This window comes from Enhydra lutris, unplaced genomic scaffold, assembly GCF_002288905.1.
Source record: "Enhydra lutris kenyoni isolate GAN:26980312 unplaced genomic scaffold, ASM228890v2 scaffoldscaffold46, whole genome shotgun sequence".
NCBI lineage: Eukaryota > Metazoa > Chordata > Mammalia > Carnivora > Mustelidae > Enhydra > Enhydra lutris.
The window spans coordinates 4,551,350-4,574,995 of NW_019154130.1; the positions used below are offsets into that span (position 1 = coordinate 4,551,350).

The 23,646-nt window shown below is 48.8% G+C and overlaps 1 protein-coding gene across 2 annotated transcripts in view; it reads right to left on the reverse strand.

Annotated features, from left to right (window-relative positions):
* Positions 1-312: 312 nt before the first annotated feature.
* The window catches only part of LOC111156406 (ATPase H+ transporting V0 subunit a2), a 35,634-nt gene continuing 12,300 nt past the window's right edge, over positions 313-23,646 (reverse strand). The window contains exons 7-21 of one of the 2 annotated variants that reach the window (XR_002641202.1): positions 19,662-19,744; positions 18,117-18,210; positions 17,202-17,414; positions 13,595-13,745; positions 13,228-13,364; positions 12,847-13,034; positions 12,649-12,739; positions 10,238-10,356; positions 8,955-9,165; positions 7,627-7,746; positions 6,000-6,119; positions 3,964-4,081; positions 3,344-3,515; positions 1,082-2,693; positions 313-957 (exon numbers count right to left, since the gene is read on the reverse strand). Coding sequence is in view for 1 of the 2 variants with exons in the window: in XM_022517274.1 (XP_022372982.1) it covers positions 2,594-2,693; positions 3,344-3,515; positions 3,964-4,081; positions 6,000-6,119; positions 7,627-7,746; positions 8,955-9,165; positions 10,238-10,356; positions 12,649-12,739; positions 12,847-13,034; positions 13,228-13,364; positions 13,595-13,745; positions 17,202-17,414; positions 18,117-18,210; positions 19,662-19,744 (1,917 nt within the window). In the remaining variant the exon portion in view is untranslated. Of the gene's footprint in view, positions 2,694-3,343; positions 3,516-3,963; positions 4,082-5,999; positions 6,120-7,626; positions 7,747-8,954; positions 9,166-10,237; positions 10,357-12,648; positions 12,740-12,846; positions 13,035-13,227; positions 13,365-13,594; positions 13,746-17,201; positions 17,415-18,116; positions 18,211-19,661; positions 19,745-23,646 lie in introns of both variants that reach the window. The other variant, XM_022517274.1, reaches the window with a different exon arrangement.

The following is a 23,646-nucleotide window of genomic DNA, read 5'->3' on the forward strand; positions in this document are numbered from 1 at the left end:
CTATTTCTAGAGACTTCTCTCACAGAAGTTATACTACTGTGTTTTTTCATAGAATAAGGTAGCTTACATTAACTACTACATAGGTTTCAACTTAAATGACTCTGCCGGGGCGCCTGGGTGGCTCAGTGGTTTAGAGCCCCTGCCTTTGGCTCAGATCATGATCCCGGAATCCTGGGATCGAGCCCCGCATCGGGCTCTCTGCTCAGCGGGGAGCCTGCTTCCTCCTCTCTCTCTGCCTGCCTCTCTGCCTGCTCGTGATCTCTGCCTGTCAAATAAATAAATTAAAATTTAAAAATAAAAAAGAAATGACTCTGCCCTCTCTGTTCTATATCCCAATAAGAGCTGTTCCTTAAGAATGACCAACTGGCCCCTAACAAGTTACCAGAGGGGGCCCTAAAAGATTCCAGCAGACGCCGCATGTCCCTTGTTTACAGATCAGTTAATGGCGCCCTGAAATCGGGGGTTTCCCAGGGATGAATTAGTTACCATTTTCTTACCACAGTTCCTTGGAGTAAGGAGTAATCAAGATGCCAGCTGGGAGGGACAAGTCTGCGACCTGAGCAGCGTTACTGAGATTTTGCGTCCCCCCCACGCCCAAAGAAGCGTCCAACCAACATTACCCCTTGCCGGGGAAACTGAACTCTGGGAGCAGAACCAATTCCCAGAGCCTCATCAGCACCGTTTTAGGTCTGACACTGTGACAGGAAGGACAAAACGCAGCCCTTCCAAACCGGCTTTGGGAAACCGCTCGCTTAGAAGCAGCCCGGCGCGTTTCATGGCGGAGTCACAGGTCAGCGCGCTCAGTCCGTGCCTCTCAGCAAACCGGTCTTGACGTTCCCTGATAAGATACGCTTAGACTCCGGGTTCCCGGAAGCTCGGCTCGGGATGAAAATTCCAAGCTCCGCCACCAGCCAGGGGAAGCAGCGCGGTGACAAACCCGCCTTCTCGTGCGCCTTCCTAAGAACGTGATGGAAGTGAGAACGCTGCAGATTTCTTTTTGAAAATAATTATCTAAAATCAACTACAGTAAAATACGAAAAATGAACATAATTTACAAGAAAATAAATCTTCCTTGACTTACGATGGGGTCTCAGCATAAGTTGAAAATCTGCTAAGTTGAAAACGCATCCAGCACAGCCAACCTCCAGCCCACCTTCCGCGCGCGCAGGGCACGACACGAGCCTCCCGCTGCACAAAATCACCCACCACGAAGCCTGTTCTATAAGGAAGTGTCGACTCCCTCGTGTCATTTCTTGACTCCCGCGCTGACAGCAACAGACGGCTCCGCCGTGAGGGTGTGGGGGCGTCTGGGACCCTCGTGATCGCAGGGCTGACGAGGAGCAGTGGCCGTGACCCCGCATCACAAGAGAGCACAGGACCGTGGATCGTGAGCCCGCGACAAGGTCTAGATTCGAAATTCCAAGAATGCGTATGGCTTTCGCACCATCATTCAATCAAAATTCACTGAATCGAACGATTGTTAAGTCAGGGACTGTCTGGACAGGTTAAAATGTTCAGTAGGACTGACCCACATTCGTTCAAAACTGAATGTCACGTGAACAGACGAATTTAAACTGCAGATAGTAAGAATTCATTTTCAATTGATCCCAACAGTGTTTGAAAGTTTAAATTAACTCTAAATTCCTTTATCAGACCTTTATTTAGAATTAGTCTGAAAGTAAAAAATTATAATCATACTGTTCTCGAGGTGCAATCTCTTCATGGTAAAATATCTTAATTTATATTTTGTTATAAAAATATACAAAACACTACTTTTTGCTCTTCCCTTCACTCATTATAAACCCCTTTTGGTTCAGTAACATCAGTAACATCAGCTAAGCTGGTCTCTAAGTTCAAATCACATCCACATTGTATCTTCTACAGTCACGCTGGGTTTTAAGGCTCAGGATACAGTTTTATCTTTCAAACATACAATTATCATAATTGGCTTTACATAAGGATAAGAGGATTAGAATATTTTTAAAAATATACAAGTGGGATAACCATCTGTTGTTTGTTATTTTATCCCATTTTCCCCAATTATTAAAACAGGACAAAATTGTAGAAACAGTCCCCTACTTGCAGGCCTAGACAGCATACAGTAAAAAAATGTTTACATACTTGTAATCAGGCAGAACGTGAATCTTTTGATTATCCGTCATTAAATTTTTTTAAAAAACTATACTTAACCTCAGCTGTTGGAAAATATTATCTGACAACGTCAAGCAACAGAATGACTTTTTTTTTTTTAATAGGGTGAAAAGGAATTGAGTATCTAAAACCATTTTCAATGAGCCGTTCAAAACTGCTTCTCTCCCCCAAGCCTGTATTTTTAAAAATAACTTAAACGTAACTTTGGGCCTTGACTTATATTTGCTCATTGTAAAAACTGAAAGAAATTTAGAGATCTGAAGTTGATAAACTTTACAAAATATTTAACAGAGGAAGAGGTATATCTTACAGAATTATTTGGCTATATCATAAGGCAATCAATGAAGACGGAATTTTTCCTATCGTAAATCTGACGTAAATGAAATTCTGTAACATGATAATTCTCCATAAATCTGACAGCTTGTTAGGTACGGCAACGCGATCATGCCACGTCGTCACTGAATTTCGACGAAAGCAGTCTGAATGAGAAAGGAACAAATTTGGTGCCTGCACCAACGTAGAACTTGTTCTGAAATTCTACCCTAAAAAAAAAAAAAAAAAAATTCAGCGTATCAATGAAAGATTGTGAATAACACTTCCAACATCTCTTAAAACAACATGTGTAAGTTAAAAAACAAATAAAAACAAAAAAACAAATTTCCTGTGCTGAAGCTGCTTCCCTTCTGTATGTGCTCTCATGGCACAAATGTTTTGACTTAAATAAAATACACACACACACAATGTTGCATGTGCCCCATGTTGCCTTTCTCCGTGTGTAAACCCATCACGCCACCTCATGCACTCCACACAGACGCGCCTCTCTCTGCACTCTGGTACTTTCACACACACAAGTAAGCCTATGTATGCTAGAAACCGTTAAGAAATACGTAAGAATTTTTACTTTATTTTACAATAAGATAAAGGAATTTTTCAGACCCCCCAAATGAATTAAAAGCATTAAACACACAGAGGTATTCAGCAAGCATAAACTTGCTTTTAGTTGTCAGTGATAATCTTTCAGAAACAAAATATCATTTTAACTCACGGGATCTGAATCCAGATCACAGGGTCGGGAAGGCAAGCACCAGCCTCCATGAAGTGGCCAGATCTGTGCGGGGTTATGTATATCTACAGGCGGGGAGGGGGTTCCTTTTTTTTAAATAACAGTCTCAAAGCTAAATTTCGAACTCACCAGTGGAGGCGTATGGCGTGAAGAAATGCAGAAAGGCCTTCCATGATCAAAAGGATGAAAATTGTCAAAACTGCAAAGAGCGCGATAACCGGAAGCAGCAGCAGGACTCCGTACGTGGTGTCCACTCGGAGGCCCACGCGCACCAGCATGGTCCACAGGACGTCAGACAACTCTGCGGGGGGAGGGAGTTGGCAGAGCTCACTTCCGTTCACACGTGCCGAGGCACCGCCATTAGCTCATGGGACCAGGTTTCCTTCTGACAATTTTGACTCATTACCCACAAAATAATACACACACACCCACTCCAGATGTGATCTGCTTCTCGTGTCAAAGTGAACCAGCCCCTGAGGCTAACCAGCCCCTGATCATCTCAAACCCTGAGGAAGACGGGGCATGCCAGAAAAATCCGAGGCCTCCCTCCCAGAGAGAGGACTTGACCCAGACTGGAGTCGGGCTGGCTCTGTCCCCACACAACACTAGTTCACACAGCATCTGAAAGATGGGACTGTGCTTCCTTGGATACGTGAGATGGCCCACGGCGCCTCCCTGGGGGTTCCCTGGGGCATGGTGGGGTGTCTCAGCACAGAGTTTGGGAACCACGGGTCTGAGCGAAGACTTACGTGCGTGAGCCAAACTGAGAGCCCAGAGCCTCAGGTAGGAAGCGGTGTTGGAGATGCATCCCAGGCAGTACTCGATGGAATGAATCACTTGGGTCATTAATATTTCTCCAAAATTAAACTGGGAGAGATCACACATGTGTTAGGTCCAGTGTACTGCCCGCGCGCTCCCACAAGTCACCCTGTGTTCCACTTCCGCCCCCTCGCTCTCGGTGACAGAAGTGGCGTCTGCAATGTTGGGGACAACACCCAGAGCATGAGGAACAGTGAAGCAAAGATCCGAGCTCCACTCACAGCTCTACCACAGACCACTCTGTGACCTACACAGCGGCTCTCCCGGCCTCAGTTTCCCCTATGGCACCCTCACAGCCCAGCGTGACTCAGGAGCTAGACTCTGGCTACCGTGCATGTCTGAGAGGTAAACGCAAGCCTCACAAATAGAAACTGTGAAGAGGGGCCCCAGACGGTGAAAAGGCTGCGTGACCCTGGGAAGGAGGCCCCCGACACTCTCCCGGCTCTGCTTCTTGGTCTTTTTTATGATCTTGTGAATCATTAATTGTCCCAAATCAAAACACTGAATTACGTAATAATTATAAAATGTTGATTATAAGAAATTTTGTTCAGTCTTTATCGATGACCAAAGGAAGCTTCCACGAACATGGAGTAGCAAAACGGCTTAGCTGTGTGTGGCCAGGACTGTGCCTCCCTTCTCTGGGGGAATCTGCTTCTCCCATCACTGATTCCAAACCCCCAGCCCCAGCTCTTCACGGGCTGAGCTGTGTCCCCCTCCAAATTCCTGTGTTACAGCCCTGATCCCCATTGTGACTGTGTCTCGTGACAAGGCCTTGAAGGGGGTCATTAAGATGAAGAGAGATCGGGGTGCCTGGGTGGCTCAGTGGGTTGGGCCTCTGTCTTCAGCTCGGGTCATGATCTCGGGGTCCTGGGATCGAGCCCCACATCGGGCTCTTTGCTCAGTGGGGAGCCTGCTTCCCACCCCCCTCTGCCTGCCTCTCTGGCTACTTGTGATCTCTCTGTGTGTCAAATAAATAAATAAAATCTTTAAAGAAAAAAAAAAAAGATGAAGAGAGATCATAAGGGTGAGTGTCCTTACAAGAAGAGACACATGCCCATGGAGGACAACGCCCCATGAGGACACACTGGGAAGGCAGCCGTCCACAAGCCAAGGAAGAGAAACCAGCGCCGCCAACATCTTGAACCTGGACTTCTGGCAGTCGGTTTCTGTGCTACAGCGGCCCGTGCAGACTACCCGAGCAGCTGTTGGTCTGGGGATGGCGAGGGGCCCCAGACAGATCGTCACAGTACGTCCTGGGGATTCTTCCTAATGTAACAATCAGCCAAGAGCGCTTTTCTCTCCTACTGAAAGACTGAAGAAAATCAGTCAGCACCAGCTGTGGCCAAGGTTCCAGAATCGTGGGGCCAAGTGGCTTCAGAACGGAAAACAAACTTGCAAAGAAGCAAGAAGTTCCCAGACTTCTTGGAGTTGGAGACCCAGAAACCAGTAAGCCTGGAGCTCACACGGCTGCTGTGCCGACGGGAGCCGGTCAGCAGGCTGCGCTGAAAGCTGCCGTCAAGCAGGCCTCCTCCTCCTCGCAACTAGGACAAAGCTCTGAGACAAGAATCTTCCAAAAGCAGTGCTCGGGACACCTGAAGTCGCTTCACATGACAGCACGTGATAGTAACACTACAAATCCCACCGCAAAGTTGAAAAAGCAAAATGAGAAGAACCCTTCTGACGAACGGATGACCAAAGCAGCGTCTGGGAAGCTTGTGTGACAGTGTCTCGAGTTCATTCTCTCTTTGTTTTTTAAGATGATTTTTATCATCATTCTCATGTGATTACCTCCATGAAAGCTTAGTTGCTTTTTCTTCTCTCTCACTCGCTCTTTTTTTTTTTTATGCAAACTCTATGCCAACGTGGGGCTCGAACTCACCACCCTGAGATCGACCGACTGAGCCAGCCAGGCACCGGAGAGCTTGGCTTCCAGTGTAGTGTTTTCGACAGTAACGGAGAAGATTACCTCTTCGCATGTCATTTCTCTGCATCCATCTTCCATCTGGTTATTTCCTTCTTCTATGTCTTGGCTTCCCAGCAGAGAAACCTCCTCCTCGCTGTCTTTTCTTATAAGCGTGTAACCACTCTGACAACAACCAAAAGAAGGCGGAGTCATTGCCTTTGAAATCGTAAGGACGGGACAAATCCAACATCAGAGGCCCTTCCTTTCTCTTAAGGACTCAGTTCTTTGAGAATAAAAAAGTCGTTAAGAGAGGCTTAACGACAAAGAACAAACCGAGGACAAACCAACGGTTGGTAGGGGACGGGCCTGAAGGGGGGCATTTGTTGCGGGGAGCGCTGGGTGTTGTGTGTACGTGAGGAATCACTCAATTCTACTCCTGAAACCAACTGTACCGTATGTGTTAACTAACCAGAACTTACATAAAAACTTGCAATCAGAAAGATTAAATTAAATTAAATTAAAAAGTTGTTTGCAAGGCCACGAGCACTGCCGCCCCCATGAAGATGGCTGTTATTCAAAGACCAGTAAGTCTCCATGCGGCGCGGAGGAACCGGCTCTCCGCTCCCCGCCGGCAGGAATGAGAAGCGCGCACCCGCCGTGGAGAACAGCGATGGGGCCTCGGAAAATTAAAGCCCCTCTACGCAATCCCACAGCTCCGTTTCCGGATACGTACCCAAGAGCACCGACGGCAAGGGCTGGAACAGTTTCACGCGCCCGCGCCCCCAGCAGCATTAGCCACAAACGCTAAATGGCAGCAACAGCACAAGCAGCCGCCGACGGACGGACAGACCGACAAGCAGAATGAGGTCCCCCACGCAACGGAACGTGACTGAGCCTTAGAAGGGGTGGGGTTGTGACACCCGCTGTGACATGGGTAAAGCTGGAGCCATGGTGCTCAGTGACACAGGCAGGCACAGAAGGACAGACGCGGTGTGGTCCCCGCACACAGGGAGGACTCGAACCCCAGCAACAGCAGGCAGAAGGGCCGGGGAGGAGAGTGGGGAGTCGGCATCCCGGGGCCAGGGTCCCCACTGGGGAGGATGACAGAGCTCTGGAGTCGGGCGGGGGCAGAGGCCGCACAGCCCTGGGAACGTGCTTGGTGCCACGGGCTGCACACTCACAGAAAGTTACAATGGAAACGTCTGTTGTGTCTGTTCTATCACAGTAGATTTTAAAGAAGTAAAATGAGAAAGCAGACACACAGGAAAACAGTCTAGAAAGAAATCTAGCGAAAGGGTGACCCTGGCTATAACGGAGGGACAAAAGAGGGCCCCGCTTTCTCTACGTTCCATGTTTTCTATAATTTAGTTACATTATTTACATTAAAACAAAAACCACTTTAAAGGAAAAAAAAAATCAAGAATCCAGATCAAGGCACAGAAGCGCTTTAACGACAGTAACCGAGCTGAAGGACTTGGCTCCAACTCCCCACAGGCCCGCTGCTCGCTGGGGCGGGGGCAATGCGCTGCAGAAGCTTCCAGAGCACGGGCCACAGCAGGCCAAAGGAACGAGGCTCTGGCCCGAAGTCAGGACTCTGAGACCCTCCGAAAGGGTCCCTTGGGCTCCTCCTCATGCACCTGAAAGCGGACTCGGCTCACCGCCCGCGCACACGCTCCCGACTCGCGCTTACCCTGCTCACTCCAAAGCAGCTGCGCCCATTGTGCAACCACAACAAGAAGAGCGGTTTTCCCAGGAAGAGGACGGGGACAGACAGCGCGGTGACGGCCAGCAGCAGTCTCTGCACGTGCTCCTGCGGGCGCGGAAGGGGAGGAAGCCCATTAGGATGCAAGGACGGTGCGAACCTGGTCCCCGCTCCACCTGGTGAGCGAAGACCAAGGATGGCGTCTCCTTCTTCGCAGTAACAAGGAACAGAGGGTAAACACAAGCCAAATCCTGTCTGCAGCTTCATCTCTTCTAGACTCCTGGCTGAATTCTAGAACCGAAGAGTAACACTGCCGACAGAGTGGGACAGTATCATTCTGTTCCGATCCATAAGGAATGAGTAAGAAAATTCTAGACAGATTCAAACTCCAGCTAATTAATTTTCTGAAAATACCATAAGAGGGCGAATACCAACATAAGCTGTTCATTTCTTTATATTCCTATTGTGGATTTTTTCATTATCATTCCAAAGAGGACGTGAGGAACATGAGCACATCATAAGCTGATGAAACATGAGAAAAATACTTTTACATGAGAAAAATACTAAAAGAGGATTCAGAACAAAACTAACTTTTTTCTTTAAAAAGTAGGGATACTGGGGCACCTGGGTGGCTCAGTGGGTTGGGCCTCTGCCTTCGGCTCGGGTCGTGATCTCGGGATCCTGGGATCGAGCCCCACATCGGGGCTCTCTGCTCAGCAGGGAGCCTGCTTCCCTCTCTCTCTCTGCCTGCATCTCTGCCTACTTGTGATCTCTCTCTGTCAAATAAATAAATAAAATCTATTAAAAAAAAAAAAAAGTAGGGATATTGGGCGCCTGGGTGGCTCTGCGGGTTGGGGCCTCTGCCTTTGGCTCAGGTTGTGATCCTGGGGTCCTGGGATTGAGACCAGCATCAGGCTCCCTGCTAGGCAGGGAACTTCCTTCCTCCTCTCTCTCTGCCTACTTGTGATCTCTGTCAAATAAATAAATAAAAATCTTTAAAAAAATAAAAAAATAAAGTAACTAGAAAAACAGGGGGATTCGCCAGCACTCAGAAACCCTCCAGAAATACACTTTCTTCCCAGTCCTTCAGACGGCTACGAGTGGCAGCGAGTTCACACGACACTGCTCTACCAGATCCCCCAGCCCAGCATCCAGGGCAGGGTGGCAGCTCATGTGATCACGTCCAGAGAAATAGAAAGCCCCTACGTGCCCAGGAAGCCTGTGGAAAGCACCTTCCATCACCCACTAATCGACACAAAAAGGCTCTCGGGAGGATTTCCTTTAAGTTCCTAAGAGTGGAAAAGAGCATTACCTACCTGCCCTGCGTACAGGCCGTTTGTTTCACTAGCCGGGAATAAAAACATGTTGATAAATTCAATCAGAATGCTCGGGGCAACTCTGGAGGTTTCGGCCGAGTACACCAGCCACTTATAGACGATCATGAAGATGAGGTACCCGAAGATGCAGAGCATGAAGAGAAGTTCCGGGACGGAAACCAAATAAATATTGAACTTCTTCCGGAAATGCCTAGGGAAAAAGGAATCAATCAAACCCTGAGCCAGTCTGGACTGAGATAGAGAATAAAGAGTAAAGTATCTTCCATTCCCTGTGACAAGGCCTAGCTCGGTGGAACATCTTTTGTCTTCTGACAACTCGTACAGGATTCAGGTACGTCCATGAAGAAAACAAGTTTAAGCACAGTGAAAATGCTGGTGTTTCATCGTAAGACCCAGTTAGAGTCAGAAAATACAGAGGCGCCTGAGTGGCTCAGTGGGTTAAGCCTCTGCCTTCAGCTCAGGTCATGATCTCAGGGTCCTGGGATCGAGCCCCGCATCAGGCTCTCTGCTTAGCAGGGAGCCTGCTTCCCCCTCTCTCTGCCTAACTCTCTGCCTACTTGTGATCTCTCTCTGTGTCAAATAAATAAATCAAATCTAAAAAAAAAATTAAATTAAGGGGCCCCTGGGTGGCTCAGAGGGTTAAAGTCTCTGCCTTCGGCTCAGGTCATGATCCCAGGGTCCTGGGATCGAGCTGCGCATCGGGGTCTCTCCTTGGCGGGGAGCCTGCTTCCTCCTCTCTCTCTCTGCCTGCCTCTCTGCCTACTTGTGATCTCTGTTGAAAAAATGAATAAAATTTAAAAAAAATTTAATTTAATTAAAAAAAAATACAACATCTTCCTCTTTACACACTAGTGCTGATAAACAAACAGTTTGCTAATTTATAAAATGAAAAAAGAACATAACAAAAATCAGTTCCAGAAATAAATCGGAACGTATGTGTTGCATGCCTCCCTCCCTCGAATGTCGGACTCCATGGGGGCAAAGCCTGTATTCTCTGTCTTCAGCACCACTCGATGCGCAGAGCGTAGACCAGTACCCTACGCAGTATAGTGCCCCCGTGTGCTATACACTCAATACATAGCTGCTAAATAAACCCATCACTGAACAAACACCTGTATTGTCACCACCGAATGACAGAAACAACACACCACCGCACCAGCCGCCTTTAACACCCGGACAGTCTACCCTCAAGAAGCAAAGTTTAAGAAATACCAAGCTTGGCTTATAAATACTGCTTAAAAAGAAAAAAAATCTGTACTTACAAGTGGTTAAATATTCCCAGAATGACTCCAAAAGTCATGTGAATAATTCCTAAAATCACAGACATTTTCATTTTGAAAGAGTTTAGAAAAGTGAGACGGTTTGTGGCCAAGTTCCAAATCTGAAGACAAAACAAAACAAGACAAGACATCTTTAACTTCCTTCAACTGCTTGAGGGCACACAGGTGACACTGGGCAAATTTTCCTACCTTAAATCAAAAAGCAGCTAGAGATTTAAAAAGAAGGCAATATTCAGACTTTCTTCTTGACGCCTCTGAGCTGAGAACCGCTGATTTTCTTAAACCAGGGCCACAGACTATTACAAACAATTCTATCTTTAACATAAAGTTCAAAGGACACCAAATGAAACAATACTGTGTTTAGGGATCCATGCCTCGGCGGCGATACTAAAAGGCAGTGCAAGAGAAAGAGTAACACAGAGTCCGGGGCGGGTGGGAAGTTCCCTCTGGGGACAGCTGGGGAGAGCGGGGTCTGTTCCAGGTCCCCGGGTCCCTTACCCTGGGCCATACATATATGCATGTTGTAACTTTACATACATGTTTTATACATTCTGTGTATGTGCATTTTATAATAAAGTTTAACAGAAAACAAGGAAGCGGGGAGAGGGGGAGAGAGAGAGAAGAGGAGGGGGAGGGAGAGAGGAAGGAAGGAAGCAGAAGCGCAGAACAGCCAAACCACGCTGCTGATAAGGGAGCTCCAGCGGGACTCCCCGCAGCTCCCTGTCCCAGCCCCTTCAGAGCCCACTGTGACTGCTTCTCTCACTCTCTGAAAAAATCATTCTGAGAGTCCCTCACTTGAGGGGATTAGGAAAAGGGAAATAGGACCTCTTAGGACAGAAAGACTTGTTCTTTTTAAGTGCAAGTAAGACTTTACAAAGAGGACTTTCGGCTGACTTCAGCCTGACTCTTTGGACCCGTGGGAAGAGCCTGCTGCCAGCGGCCACTGTGAGACCCAGAGGGCTGGAGGGGGCAGGACAGCAGGAAAACTAGCAACAGTGCGACACAGCAACGGCGACATGAAGTCTCTGTCCGACGACTAAGCTAAACGCAACTGGGCACAGAACGATCTTTCAGGCAAAGAAGGGGGGAGAGAAAGGTGCATCTGTATGTTCACAAAGACACCTGCGAGGAAACACGAGAGACTAACCCCAGCGGTTTCCGTGCTGGAGGTGGGGGGCTGAGGGGATAAGGACGGGGTGGGGGAGACCTTTCAGGAAAGCTGGACCTTGTACATACATGAGGTACACACAAGGCTCTATTTTTGAACTGTATCAGAGTAATGTTGATTTTTAAAATTAAACCAAAGCAAAAGGAAGCAGTACCATGCCTCGGTCTCCTCCTCCCCCTCAAAACACCCACTTGAACTTTCTTTCTTGGGGCCTTTATTCAGAAACGTTTCTTTCCTTCAAGTTAGGCCACACGTTATTAGGACTTTGCCTCCAAAACCAAAGGGAATTATAATAAAAGTTTTTTCACGCTTCCAATTATATGAAGACAGAAGGCAAAAACGCTGAATTATACAAATTATGTGTAGAGGTGAGAATGAACAGAACAATTCGGAGGCTTAGACAGCTCGGATGAAGGCAGGCTGGACCTGTGTCATTCTGTTTCCTCATTCCTGTATGCAGTTACAGCAGGTGCCCCCAGACCAATTTTGAGCTGGTCTCTAAGCTCCCCTTTCCAGGGTGAGATTCCTCCAGAAGATGCCCAATAGTCCCGGAAAACAGTGCCTCAGCCTGGAGGAGGCCTGGTAGGAGCCTGATGAAGGCCTGGTGGTTGCAGTGGGGGGGTGGGAACTGGCTCACTGAGTGCTATTGGTGTGGCGGGGCGGGGGGCGGGGGGACAACCTTGCGGGGGACAGCAGTCCTTCCTGGCCCCCTGCAGCTACATCTTCCTTTCCAACACTTCCCATTTCAAAAACTACTTCCACAAGCACCCTGAGAACGCTGAGCTCCCTTTCAGGCTCTAAAACTCCATATTATTTCTTTCTAGAGCAAAGGATAAAAAATAATAATAATCCCCACATACAAAGAAGAAACATAGGGAGCAGCCTGCATTGAATGGCTCCCGAAGGGCTGGCTCTCCCTAGAGTAAAAACAGGTCAGGAACCATGACAGAGTGTAGCTCCCCCTCTGCACTGACCCGCTTTCCCAAAGGGACAGCTCAGCTTCATCTCTAAACCGAGTTCATTGGCACATGGTTCACTGGCACATAAACCAAGTTCATGACGCACATGGGCCACCGCCGCCAACGCAGAAAGCCCCCAGGGCATCTTCCCCACCGTGAGCAACGGCGTGAGCCGTGCCCAAGAGCCCGAGGGAGCCCCGTGACGATGACAACCAGGCGGCGCCCCAGAGGAAGCCGCGATCATGACGAGGAAAAAGTACACTCACGGGATCGATGCCAAGAGGATAAGGGCCTTGGAACACTCCAGGAACACTCGGGTCCAACTGCAAAACCCTGCTGCGCCTGACGACGGAGTCACTGTAACAGAGAGCGGAGTGAGCGGCCGCGCGGCCGGGGGGACGGAGCAGCCTCGGGGAAACGCTCTCCCCCGAACACCGCGCAGGTGACCCGGGCCGCGCGCTTACTTCCAGAGCACCATCCTCCTGCGCTCCGCCGGGGCGTGGCTGGAGCTGTACATGGCGGACACGTTCCAGCCGGAGCCGAACAGGTTGACCGACTTGGAGAAGCAGTCGTTGTAGATGAGGCCCGTGTACACCGAGAACAGCCCCATCAGCAGCAGGATGTAGCGGCCGTTGAAAAACATGCGCATGATCTGCGGGCAAAGCGGGTGCCGTGAGTAGAGGACGCCCAGCGCTGCCCACAGGCCCACGCCCCCTCCAGCCCAGTCAGGGACGCTTACTGCCAAACACCCACGTTTGAGAAACGTCCCCTGTTTAGTCAAAAAGAGGGGAAGGACTACTAATCACCCACCCAAGTATAACAAGCGGGAGTGTCTATGCTCTTACCTCCTGTGACTGCTTTAGTCTGGGATGGTTTTCATTCAACACCAGCAAGAGGGCAAATAAGAACATCACAAAGCCATGTCCAAAGTCTCCGAACATCACGGCGAACAAGAAGGGGAAAGTGATGATGGTGAAGAGAGCTGCAGGGAGAGCAAAGCAAGAGACTCGGTTCGCCAGAGGCAGAAAATTCTAGTTAATGCCAACACTCGACCTTCTCCAGAACTCCCGAAAGAGAATGGACAGGCGGACACGAGTGCTCTACGCGAAGCAAGACAACACGACGGGAGCCCTGAGCCTGCTTTCGCAAGCGCCAGCCGCATCCTTGCAGGCAGATGCGGCGGATCAGACAAAAACTCCTCAGGCTTCCGACCTGGGTTCACTTCTCTGTAGCTCCCAACTCCGTAGGCGTCCACGATGTTCTGAAACCCCTCGGTGAACTTGTTGGTGCGGATGAGAGTTGGGGGTGTTTCTTTTGTTGGGATTGTGTTCATAAATGAGGGGATCGTAGCACCACTCTCTCTCTTTCACATAAAAAGAAAGAAAGAAAAAATTACCATCCAAGAGTTCATTCAGCAAACAATGGCTCCGTGCCAGCCCAGACAGGTAAGGCTCTGCGTGGCCCACGGGGACGTGCGAACCACCACTGGGGCGGCGGGGCTGAGTCAAGGGCAGCTGAGTGGCCACAGGAGTCAGGAAGTCTTGGGGGGCAGGACTTGGGGGTTCGATCTTACAGAAGGAAGCATGTAGCCAGGCTGCAAGGGCGGGAAGCAGACAGCAGGGCCGGGAATGACAGGGAATATACATAAGGCAGTCTCAGAATCACTAACGTAAAACTGAAATTTAATCTTTTATCTCTAAAAATGTTCAAGAGGAATCTGGAGACAACTATACAATATTAGCTAATAAAACCAAAAAATAGATGAGGATGAATCAAAATGTCAACATTAGTACAGCAAAGTCCTGTACATAGCTTGTTCCTTCAGTGTTCACAATTCTTCAGAAATGTGTTTATTTATAATGGGAGGGAAAACCTTTTTATTTTATTTTATTTTTTTAAAGATTTTATTTATTTATTTGACAGACAAGAGATCACAAGTAGGCAGAGAGGCAGGCAGAGAGAGAGGAGGAAGCAGGCTCCCCGCTGAGCAGAGAGCCCGATGTGGTACTTGATCCCAGGACCCTGAGATCATGACCTGAGCCGAAGGCAGAGGTTTAACCCACTAAGCCACCCAGGAGCCCTGGTAAAACCTTTTTAAATAAAGTAAAACAGGTTATTAGAAGAGGAGTCGATTTTCCAGTCAAATTCTATTTAAGATACTTGCTGGTAAGGGGATTCTGGGGAATCCCAGAATCCCAGATTGGGGGATTCCCAAATGGCACATAGTTCTGAACCTCCCCGAATCCCTTCAAGAGCAGACAGGGCAACCAGAGAGCAAAACCAAAATCCCACAGACAACACTTCTCACAAAAGCATGTCCCCACAAGCCACCACACGCAAATGGGGACAGACTGCTCAACACAACGACACCTGCACGGTAAGAGTCTCCAGACCAGAGGAAGCGAGGGAAGCAATGTGGCATTAGAGAGACCCAAGGAAGAAACATCCCAAGAGAGTCAAAGGCATTCCCTGGAAAGCACAGAAGGCTGACCCAAGAAAAGCAGCTGGAACTGGGAAGGGTTCTGTCTACTTCCAGAGCATATGAGTGCAAGGGGTCCATGGGAAGTGAGGTCTGCGGGGACACAGCAGTCCAGCCCCCCAAACTCACAGAACACCGGCCGGGACATCCTCCCGCCACAGGGGCGCCCCACAGATGAGAGACCCAGGAATGAAACTGAAACTGAGCAGGACAGGAACAAAAGAGATAAGGAAAGAGAAGGCCCAGGTAAAAGAGGGAGAGAGGAAGCCTCAGGTCCAGGGGCTTACAGATTTTTGATCCCTGCTCAGAAGTAGTAAAGAAAATTCTGTGAAGTTAGGAAAGTGATCCTGAAGTACCTTTAAAAGTTCCTTAAGTACTTTGAACATGTTCCATAAAGCCAAGATAAAAACAGACGATGTATTTAAATTATATGTAATGCATGGTTCCCTTTGGTATCTTAAAAATATTTTCAAATGCATAAATATATATTATGTCTAATACAGAATTTCCTTGAGTTTTAAACATGCTTTCAGAAAACTCATTACATTTTAGAGTGATCAAACGAAGGATGGAGGTCAAAACTTACATAAAGTTATAGTAAAAGAAGACTGAGCAGAACAATATCCTTCTGGACAAGGAAACCACGCCAGAAGGACATGTCCACAAAATAGACAAAAATTTACCTTACTCATTTCAAGATGAGCAAAAAAAATTACGAAAATAATGCATGATATGAAAAAGCACTAGGAAACAGAATTAGGTATTAGAAATACCTATTAGATAGGTATTTATTTATTAGATAAATACCATTATAAATGAGGTTAGAACTCAGAAAGCAATCAGAAATAAAAGAAAAAATATTCAGCAACGAGACAACACTAGATGGAACTCCCAAGGTGAAGAAACCTTCCTGGTTAACAAAGCCATAAGAGAAATAGGCAAAAGAATGGCAATTTTTAAAAAATCAAAAAGAAGTAAAGAAAGATAAAAAGGACTCAAGAGGGGGGAAAAAAAAGACTCAAGAAAAAGTGACAAACACTGAAGAAAAACAAAGAAGGTTCAACTGAAACCTGACAGCGGGTCCTGAAGGAGGAAACCAGAGCAAGAGAACAGAACCAATACCAAAAAGCATAATTCGGGAGAACTCTTCTGAAACTTGCTTTAAACTATGTATTAAAAGAATCACTGACCTCTAAACTAACAATACATTATATGTTAATTAACTCAATTTAAATTAAAAATTTTTAATTAAAAAATGAAACTATAGGGGCATCTGGGTGGTTCAGTCATTAAGCATCTGCCTTTGGCTCAGGTCATGATCCTGGGGTTCTGGGATCGAGCCCCACACCGGGCTCCCTGCTCTGCGGGAAGCCTGTTCTCCCTGTCCCACTGCCCCTGCTTGGGTTCCTTCTCTTGTTGTCTCTCTGTCAAATAAATAAAAATCTTAAAAAAAAAAAAAAAAAAAAAAAGGAATATTCAAGTGGCTCCTGAACAGAAAAGATTTTCAACTTCACTCAGAATAAGAGCAGGGCAGCGGCTGGTATCATCAAACCGACGCAGCCAGGCAGTATCTGGGACTTTCTCCTGCAGACGGGTCAGGTGTTAGTCACTGCGGTGGCATTCGAGACACCACAGACCACCTGAACAAGCAGGGGACCCATGCAACTAGCAATAGTACATCTGCACAGTGGAATATTACATAGTTATAGAAAGTAGGAAAGTCTGATTAAGTGAAAAGAACAGTATGAATGAATAGCAGGCACGTCTTTGCGAAGAAAACTATCATTGGGGCGCCTGGGTGGTTCAGTGGGTTAAGCCTCTGCTTTTGGCTCAGGTCATGATCTCAGGGTCCTGGGATGGAGCCCCACAACAGGCTCTCTGCTCAGCAGGGAACCTGCTCCGCCCCCCACCGCCCTGCCCGTCTCTTTGCCTACTTGTGATCTCTCTCTCTCTCTCTGTCAAATAAATAAATAAAATCTTTTAAAAAAAGAAAGAAAACCACCCATTCATACCTGCTTACCTACGACTACGAAACTCAAAGAGGTTAACACGGAGCAACAGTTATCTCTGAGACAACAGGGGTAGGAGGAGGCCACTCCACTGTGTCCTTTACTTTATATACATCTTACTTTCAGCCACGAGACCCTATTCCGTACTCCAAGCACAAACGACACATGCACGGCACAGCTCTGGCTCTCCAGACACCAGCCCGCTCAGCAGCCTCTCACCACTCAGGACTGTCCCGCTTCCCCTGTGCGGGGCAGTCGGCTCCCCCGCGCCCCCAGAGCAGCCCCATCCCGGCGTCTGGTCCCGGCGGGGGCGGGCCCCAGGCCGCCTTACCGAGCCGTCCTCGAGCGCCCGGCGCAGGTCGTGCAGGTCGGCCTCGGGACACCAGACCTCGGCGATGAGGCACTTGTTGGTCACGTCGAAGCTGCACATGTTCAGCATGTGGTAAATGGCCTTCATCTTCTTCACCTGGATGACGTGGCTGTAGACGGATTCGGCGGCTTTACACAGCACTTGCCTTAAATAGTCCTCAGTTTTGTGAAGCACCTGGGTGGGAACAAACACAGGCTTCCAGCACTGGGGACACTTGTCGGTCTCCATCCGTCAGGCACCTGCCTCTCCTGGGGGCAGGCACGGGAGCGGCTCGTTCCTCCTCGTCCTGACCCCAGCACCACTGGGAAGCGGGCGGAAACCTAAGCCCAGGCGACCTGAGGCTCCCTCTAGGGAGCTGCCCCTCCAGGACACCACCCCAAGGGGACAGGAAACGGTTAGATGTCACCATCTGGGTGGCAACGCATTGGCCGGGCTGGGCCCATGGAGCTCCCCACTCTTGCCACTCCCAGCCTCAGCTCAGCAACCTGTCAACCCTGACAGCCACTACCTCCACCCCACATGTGGCCTGAAACCCCTTTTGCTGGAGTGGGTCAGAGTCTACTTCTTGCCCCAAGAGCTCTCACCGGTATTAGCAGAAACATCAGTTAACGTGGTGAAAGCAAATAACGGGCACCACTTTAAACACACTGATGACCAGAGCATCTTCTCCAAAGTCCCTTCGACACCACCTGGGTCTCTAACAGGCCGCTAAAAGAAAACTTGCATGAAGAGGAGGGAGGTAAGTAACGGCCCAATCTCCCTGAAACACTTTGATTTGTCTGCACCAAAATTTTCCGTATCAAAAAAGAAAGCAAACGGATTTATAAATGTTTTACACGCCTCAGAGAAGGAGGCGACCATTTCCCGTTCACTCACAGTGTAAAGATCCTGAATCCGGGTGTTCAGTCCCTCCTGGATCTCCTTCCGCTCCTCAGCAGTGTTCGGGTAGGGGTAAACGTGACAGTGGTAACTAGAAGACAGAATTTAATAGTCGCGCATCCGTCGGGACCAGGAGAGGCTACACCAAACACCAGAACTAAATTCAGTGTTCCAGGCGAGCACATCTCCCTCCAAATGGGATAAAAGCAGCCCCTTGGGAGAAAAAGGCGCAGACACGCACCGGCCCACAGTGCGCAGACCCGCACAGAGACACTCAACAAATGTGCACAGGAAGGAGGAACAAATCGAGCAAACTCTCTCGGTTCCATGTTCCATTCCTGCCCTCAATCATCCCCGGAGAGCTCGCTCCCAATTCCTACTTTCTGAAATTCACCACCATCCTTGGGCTGGGAATCATTAAACAAGTTTGAAACACAAAAGCAAGAACACACAACAGTGATTACCTTAAAAGAAAGAGAAAATAAAGGGCGATGGGAGGGAAAAAAAGCTCTGGTTTCCTAGCAACTGCCTTGGACACGTGGTGCAGTAAACCTCTCCCTCATCTCCCAGGGCCCATCTCCTGGGGGCCACACAGCACCCCAACACATGGGGAGAGGAGGCTGTCCCTCCCCGCCTGCGATCTCCCATCCACCTTGACATTTTTATGCCACACTTAACATTTTAAGTTGTGACTATTAAAATTACTTAACTCTAGCCTTATCCCAAGCAACAATATCTATGAAATCATGAGTTTGCGTGCTGGTTAGTTTTTCTACTGTATGTTAAAATAAATATATATTTATAAGAGTAACACCAGATTTGTCCATATAAAACCTGAAATGGCTTTCCAGGCCACCCGTGACTGAGAATCAGCCTCTAGGAAACACTTTGCAAAGGAAATACCCAAGCCCATCCTCACTCCCAAAGAAACAAGACCATCTAAAAACAAAGGGCGTTCTTTGACATTTTTGTTTGGCTTTTGCTTATTTTTCCACTGTTGACGAGAATATACGTCACAGTGAGATTCTCGCTGAGGCACTCCTCGCCTGTGTCGCCTCAGTCCCAAAGCCCAATGAGGCCTGGCCATGGGGGCTCGCCGAGCTCACCCAGCGAGTGGGTGGCAACGCCAGGCTCCGGACCCGGGCCTCCTCCCCCGCGGCGCACAGAGAAACCTGCCGAATGTTCGGCCTAAAATGAACCAGATGCTCCCTGATGACAGACAGGCCTCTGTGGAGCTCAGCGCAACAGGGAGGCACAAAATAATTCAAATTTGGTTCCTTCTCCAATTATTCTTAAGCCCTGATGCCCAGGGAGGAAATAAAACCTGAGAATGTTATTAAAAACAGTCTCTACTTCTAAAGCATCTTATGTACAACGCTGGCAAGAGAGAGGGCTAATTAAGCGTTAAAAACAAAGACACAGAACTAAGCACAGCAATCTTTGCACCCACTGCATTTCCCCTCGAACACAGGGCTATTTAGGAAGAACCAGAAGCCACTGTATATGAGCACAGAGATGAAATGAAACATTTCTTGTTCTTACCAATCACATATCTTCTTAACTTTGTGGCCAATCTGCTCTCCCCAAAAGGATATTAAAAACACATACCATTTTATAACTTCTCCCTAAAAGAAGAAATCAGGGTCATTGTTACTCCTGTGTCCAGAATGAGGACTCTGGCAGCTCAAATTCTGTCACAAGTTGGCCCCTTCACACCCTCAACAGATGCAGACGCCCTCGGGCCCCCAGGCTCCGTAACCGCACCTCGCCCACCCTGGCCACATGTTCTTCCCCCTAACATCAGCCCTGGCAGTGGCGTGGGGTCATTTACAGACATGCAGAGTGGCCCAAAGTCCGAGTCCCCGGATGTGCCTAGTCCAGTGGAGGTCACACAGGGCGGTTCTCTGCCTTCTGGGTCCATCTCAAACGGTAAAGGAGCCTTGTCACGGTTTAGTTATGTTTTTCACACTTCTGGGCTCTTTGTTGGTGGTTTCACTATTTAAAATGGTCCTCGGGCGTAATGCTGAAGTGCTAGCTAGTGTTCCTGGGCCCAAGAAGGCAGAGATGCGCCTCACACACAACATGCCATGTGTCAGATAAGCTTCCTGCAGGCGTGAGTCATAGCGCTATTGGCAAGAGTTCCGTGTTAATGAATCCACAATACATATTAAATAGAAACACACATAAAACAAGGTTAGTATTGATCGGTGGACAAAAATGTGAGCAGAGGCTCACAGAAACTAACCCTGTGTTTCCCTAGGACAGTGAGTGGTTCAGTATCAATAATTCACGTGTCCATGGAGGCCCTACAGAACTACCATAAATATTGAGAAATACTCTCTAAATAAAACTGAGTACGTTTTTAGCCTATTTGCCAGGCCCTGTTCTAGGTGCTAGGAATACGGAACTGAACAAAAGAGACAAAAATCCCTGACCTGGAAGGGGTGGGGAGGTATCCAATTTCCCAGCAAGAGACACAAAGAAAACACAGAGTCCACCACATGGGGAGAAGTGGTAACTGCTCCAAAGGAAACAGAGCTGGAGGAGGTGAAGGGGGGCATGGGGTTGGGGGCTGTGACTTTAAATAGGGTGACCAGAGAAGGCCTCTCTGAGAAGGGGACATCGGAGCTTAAAGCCTAAAGGAAGGAAGGGAGCCATGTGGCCACTGCGGGAAGGGCCTTCTGAGCCACAGAGAGCTCGTGAGGAAGCAGGTACAGGGACAGCAAGGAAGCCACACACTGATGGGGGGTGGACAGGGCAGATGTGTGTTGAAGCCACAAGAGGGGACGCTATAAGGCTCTGGGCGTTTTGCCAAGTGAGACAGGAAGCCCGTGGTGGGTTTTAAGAGGGGAAGTGAAGTGAAGGCTTACAGGGATGGTTCTCGATGCTGGGAGGACAGAGCACGGTAGGGCAGCGGCCGGGGCAGGAACTGAGGACAGAGGCTGCTGCAGAAGGGAAGAACTTGAGGTGTGGCCGCTCGTGTCCTGGATCAGGGGGCGGGACCAGGAGACCAGAGTCTCTTCCTAGTTAGAACACATCTCCAGTCACCCTGCCATAGGATTAACACAAGGTCTGAGAGAAAAGAGAAGAATCAGGAGGACCCCCAGGATGTAGGACCTGAGCAGTCAAAAGGACAGAGCTGCCACTTACCGAGCCGGACAAGCGGGGCAGGGCAGGTTTGCTAGGAAAGATCCGGAGTCCAGCTTTAGGCATCGGGTAGAAATGTCTTCCAAGGATTTAAAAGAAGACCTAGAGTAGCCAGTTACATACAAAAGTCTGCTTTTGTGGGGAGAGATCCAAGCTAAGCAGTTGGGAGGCAGTATTTAAAGCTGTGAAATTATATAGGATCCCTGAGGGCACACAGAAGAGAGAGGCGGTCCAAGAATCCAGCTCCAGACCACAAAAGATGGGGAACAGGTCAGGGAGCCTCAAGGAAGCACAGGCAGGTGGGTCCCCACAGCAAGGACAAAGGGCAGCGGGGGCAGAGGAGATGGCCTATGTGGCTGGGAGATTGGTCACGTTGAATAAGTGAGTACACTGACCACACAATTCATGAAACGTACTGAGGATAACGGGAGCCAGATTTCTCACTGGCAGGAAAGAGATTGCCAACACAGGGAAAAAGGTTCCACCTAGAAAGAACCAGTCAGGATTTTGAGTTATAGTTTTAGCACATGGTTTCATAATCTCGAAGCGCAGGGAGCCACAGAAGTGCATACGGCTGCGTGTGAGTGCACGCACGTGTGTGTACACATACGCTCCGACTGCTCAGAGGGCCCAGGGGCAGCGGCACTCTGGGACCCAGATCTTTGAGAACATCGTCCTCTGCTAAAAGGCACCAGCGGTCCTTGGAGAAATGGCCAATTTCAGGCTGAGGCAGGGAAAGCACAGGACGAAGCTGGGGCATCTTACTGTGCCACAAAGGAAGGGAAGGCTCGGCGGAAGCTGCCAGAGGCCAAAGGACACAGGACCATGAGGGAAGGGACCCTCAGCAGCCAAATCATCAGGGACAATTTGAGTGTCCAAATAAATACGGACTGTAACAGATTACGAGTCATCGAACACAATGGAAATGCACGAGTCCACAGATGCGAGGCGGGGAAGCCGGCCTTCTGTGCGATCACTCGTAAGCAGAGCAGGAATGAGGACCGCATGGCAACCATGACCGAGGGGACCGGTTCACGAGAGTCGTCCACGGATGCTAGTGTGGTGGACGGGCTGGTGAGAAAAGGGACATGAGCACAGCTTGGAAATTACTAAACCACCACAAAGGGCAACGTGGTAATGAGACGGTGGAGAAACCCGGCAGACACCGACGTGACCAGGTGACATCACGTGTCACGTGGTGGGTGCTGAGGTGGCCAGAGAGACTTCCAAGGTTGTCCCTGCCTAGAACGTGGCCCGAGTCTGGCTGTGAAGAAATCTCAGGGGGCCCGAGGGAGGGGTCGGCCCACAGGATGGGGTGCATGTTCCCGACGCCACTGCAGGCCCAGGGAGGGAGCTGGAGCCAGGAAGGAAGGAGAACCGCTGGGAGGCGGGAATGGCATGTTTGACTGGACAAAAGTGCTGCACCTGCACTGGTTTCTCTCATGGGGGGCAGGTGGTTTGGAAGAGCATCCTTGCCTGGGGGCACACACACGGGAGTAACTCCGGGGTGATGGAGCCATATCTGCGGCCTCCTCTCCCCAGGCATGCAAAGAACCTAGTGAAAATGGGGACAGAGTCGCCGAGAGAGCACGTGACTGATGGAGCAAATGTGGGAATGTGGGAACAACTGGGAAATCCGGGTGAAGGGATACAAGTCTCTGTTCTCTCCTGGCAAGTTTTCTAGAAACTGAAATTATTCCAAAATAAGTTACAGAAGAAACTAAACTGGGGGGAAGAAAGAAAACAGCATTTATAGCAAACCTGAGTTTGAAGATGCCCCAATTTTAAAACTACTACTGGGTCAAGGAGAGTAACCACCTCGGGTTGGAAGATGGGACAGGGACAGCACACAACACAGAATATAGGTCATCGAACCAAGGGAAATCACCAGAGTCTAGCTCCGACACAGAGTGGTCAGCACCTAGAAACAAGACCGACAGAGGGGAAATAGCTAGAAATACGCTCTGGTGTCTGCAACGACGTGAAGGGATGAGATGGTCAACCCAAAAGGCCCTAAACCTGACACAATAACCAGATCCTCGACCCCGAGCGCCAGCTGTCAAATCAAACACCCCATCTCCTACAGAACAAACACCAGAAGAATGCACACTGAAAGCCAGCACGGGCTCTCCCTAAGCAGGATCGTGAAGATTAATTTTCTCGTTCATCTTTCCCATTTTGTTCCCAATTTCCTGCCACAAGCACGTATTTCCTTTGTAACTACAGGGGAGTTGTCTTTTCAGGATAATACATCTCTGCAGTCCACTTCTCTGTATGTCTCCCCACCTCTAATCCCACCGCTCACACTTTAGGAAGGAAGGGAGGGAGGGGAGGAGGGAGGATGGAAAAGGAAATCTGATAAGGAATGACGTAGTTACAT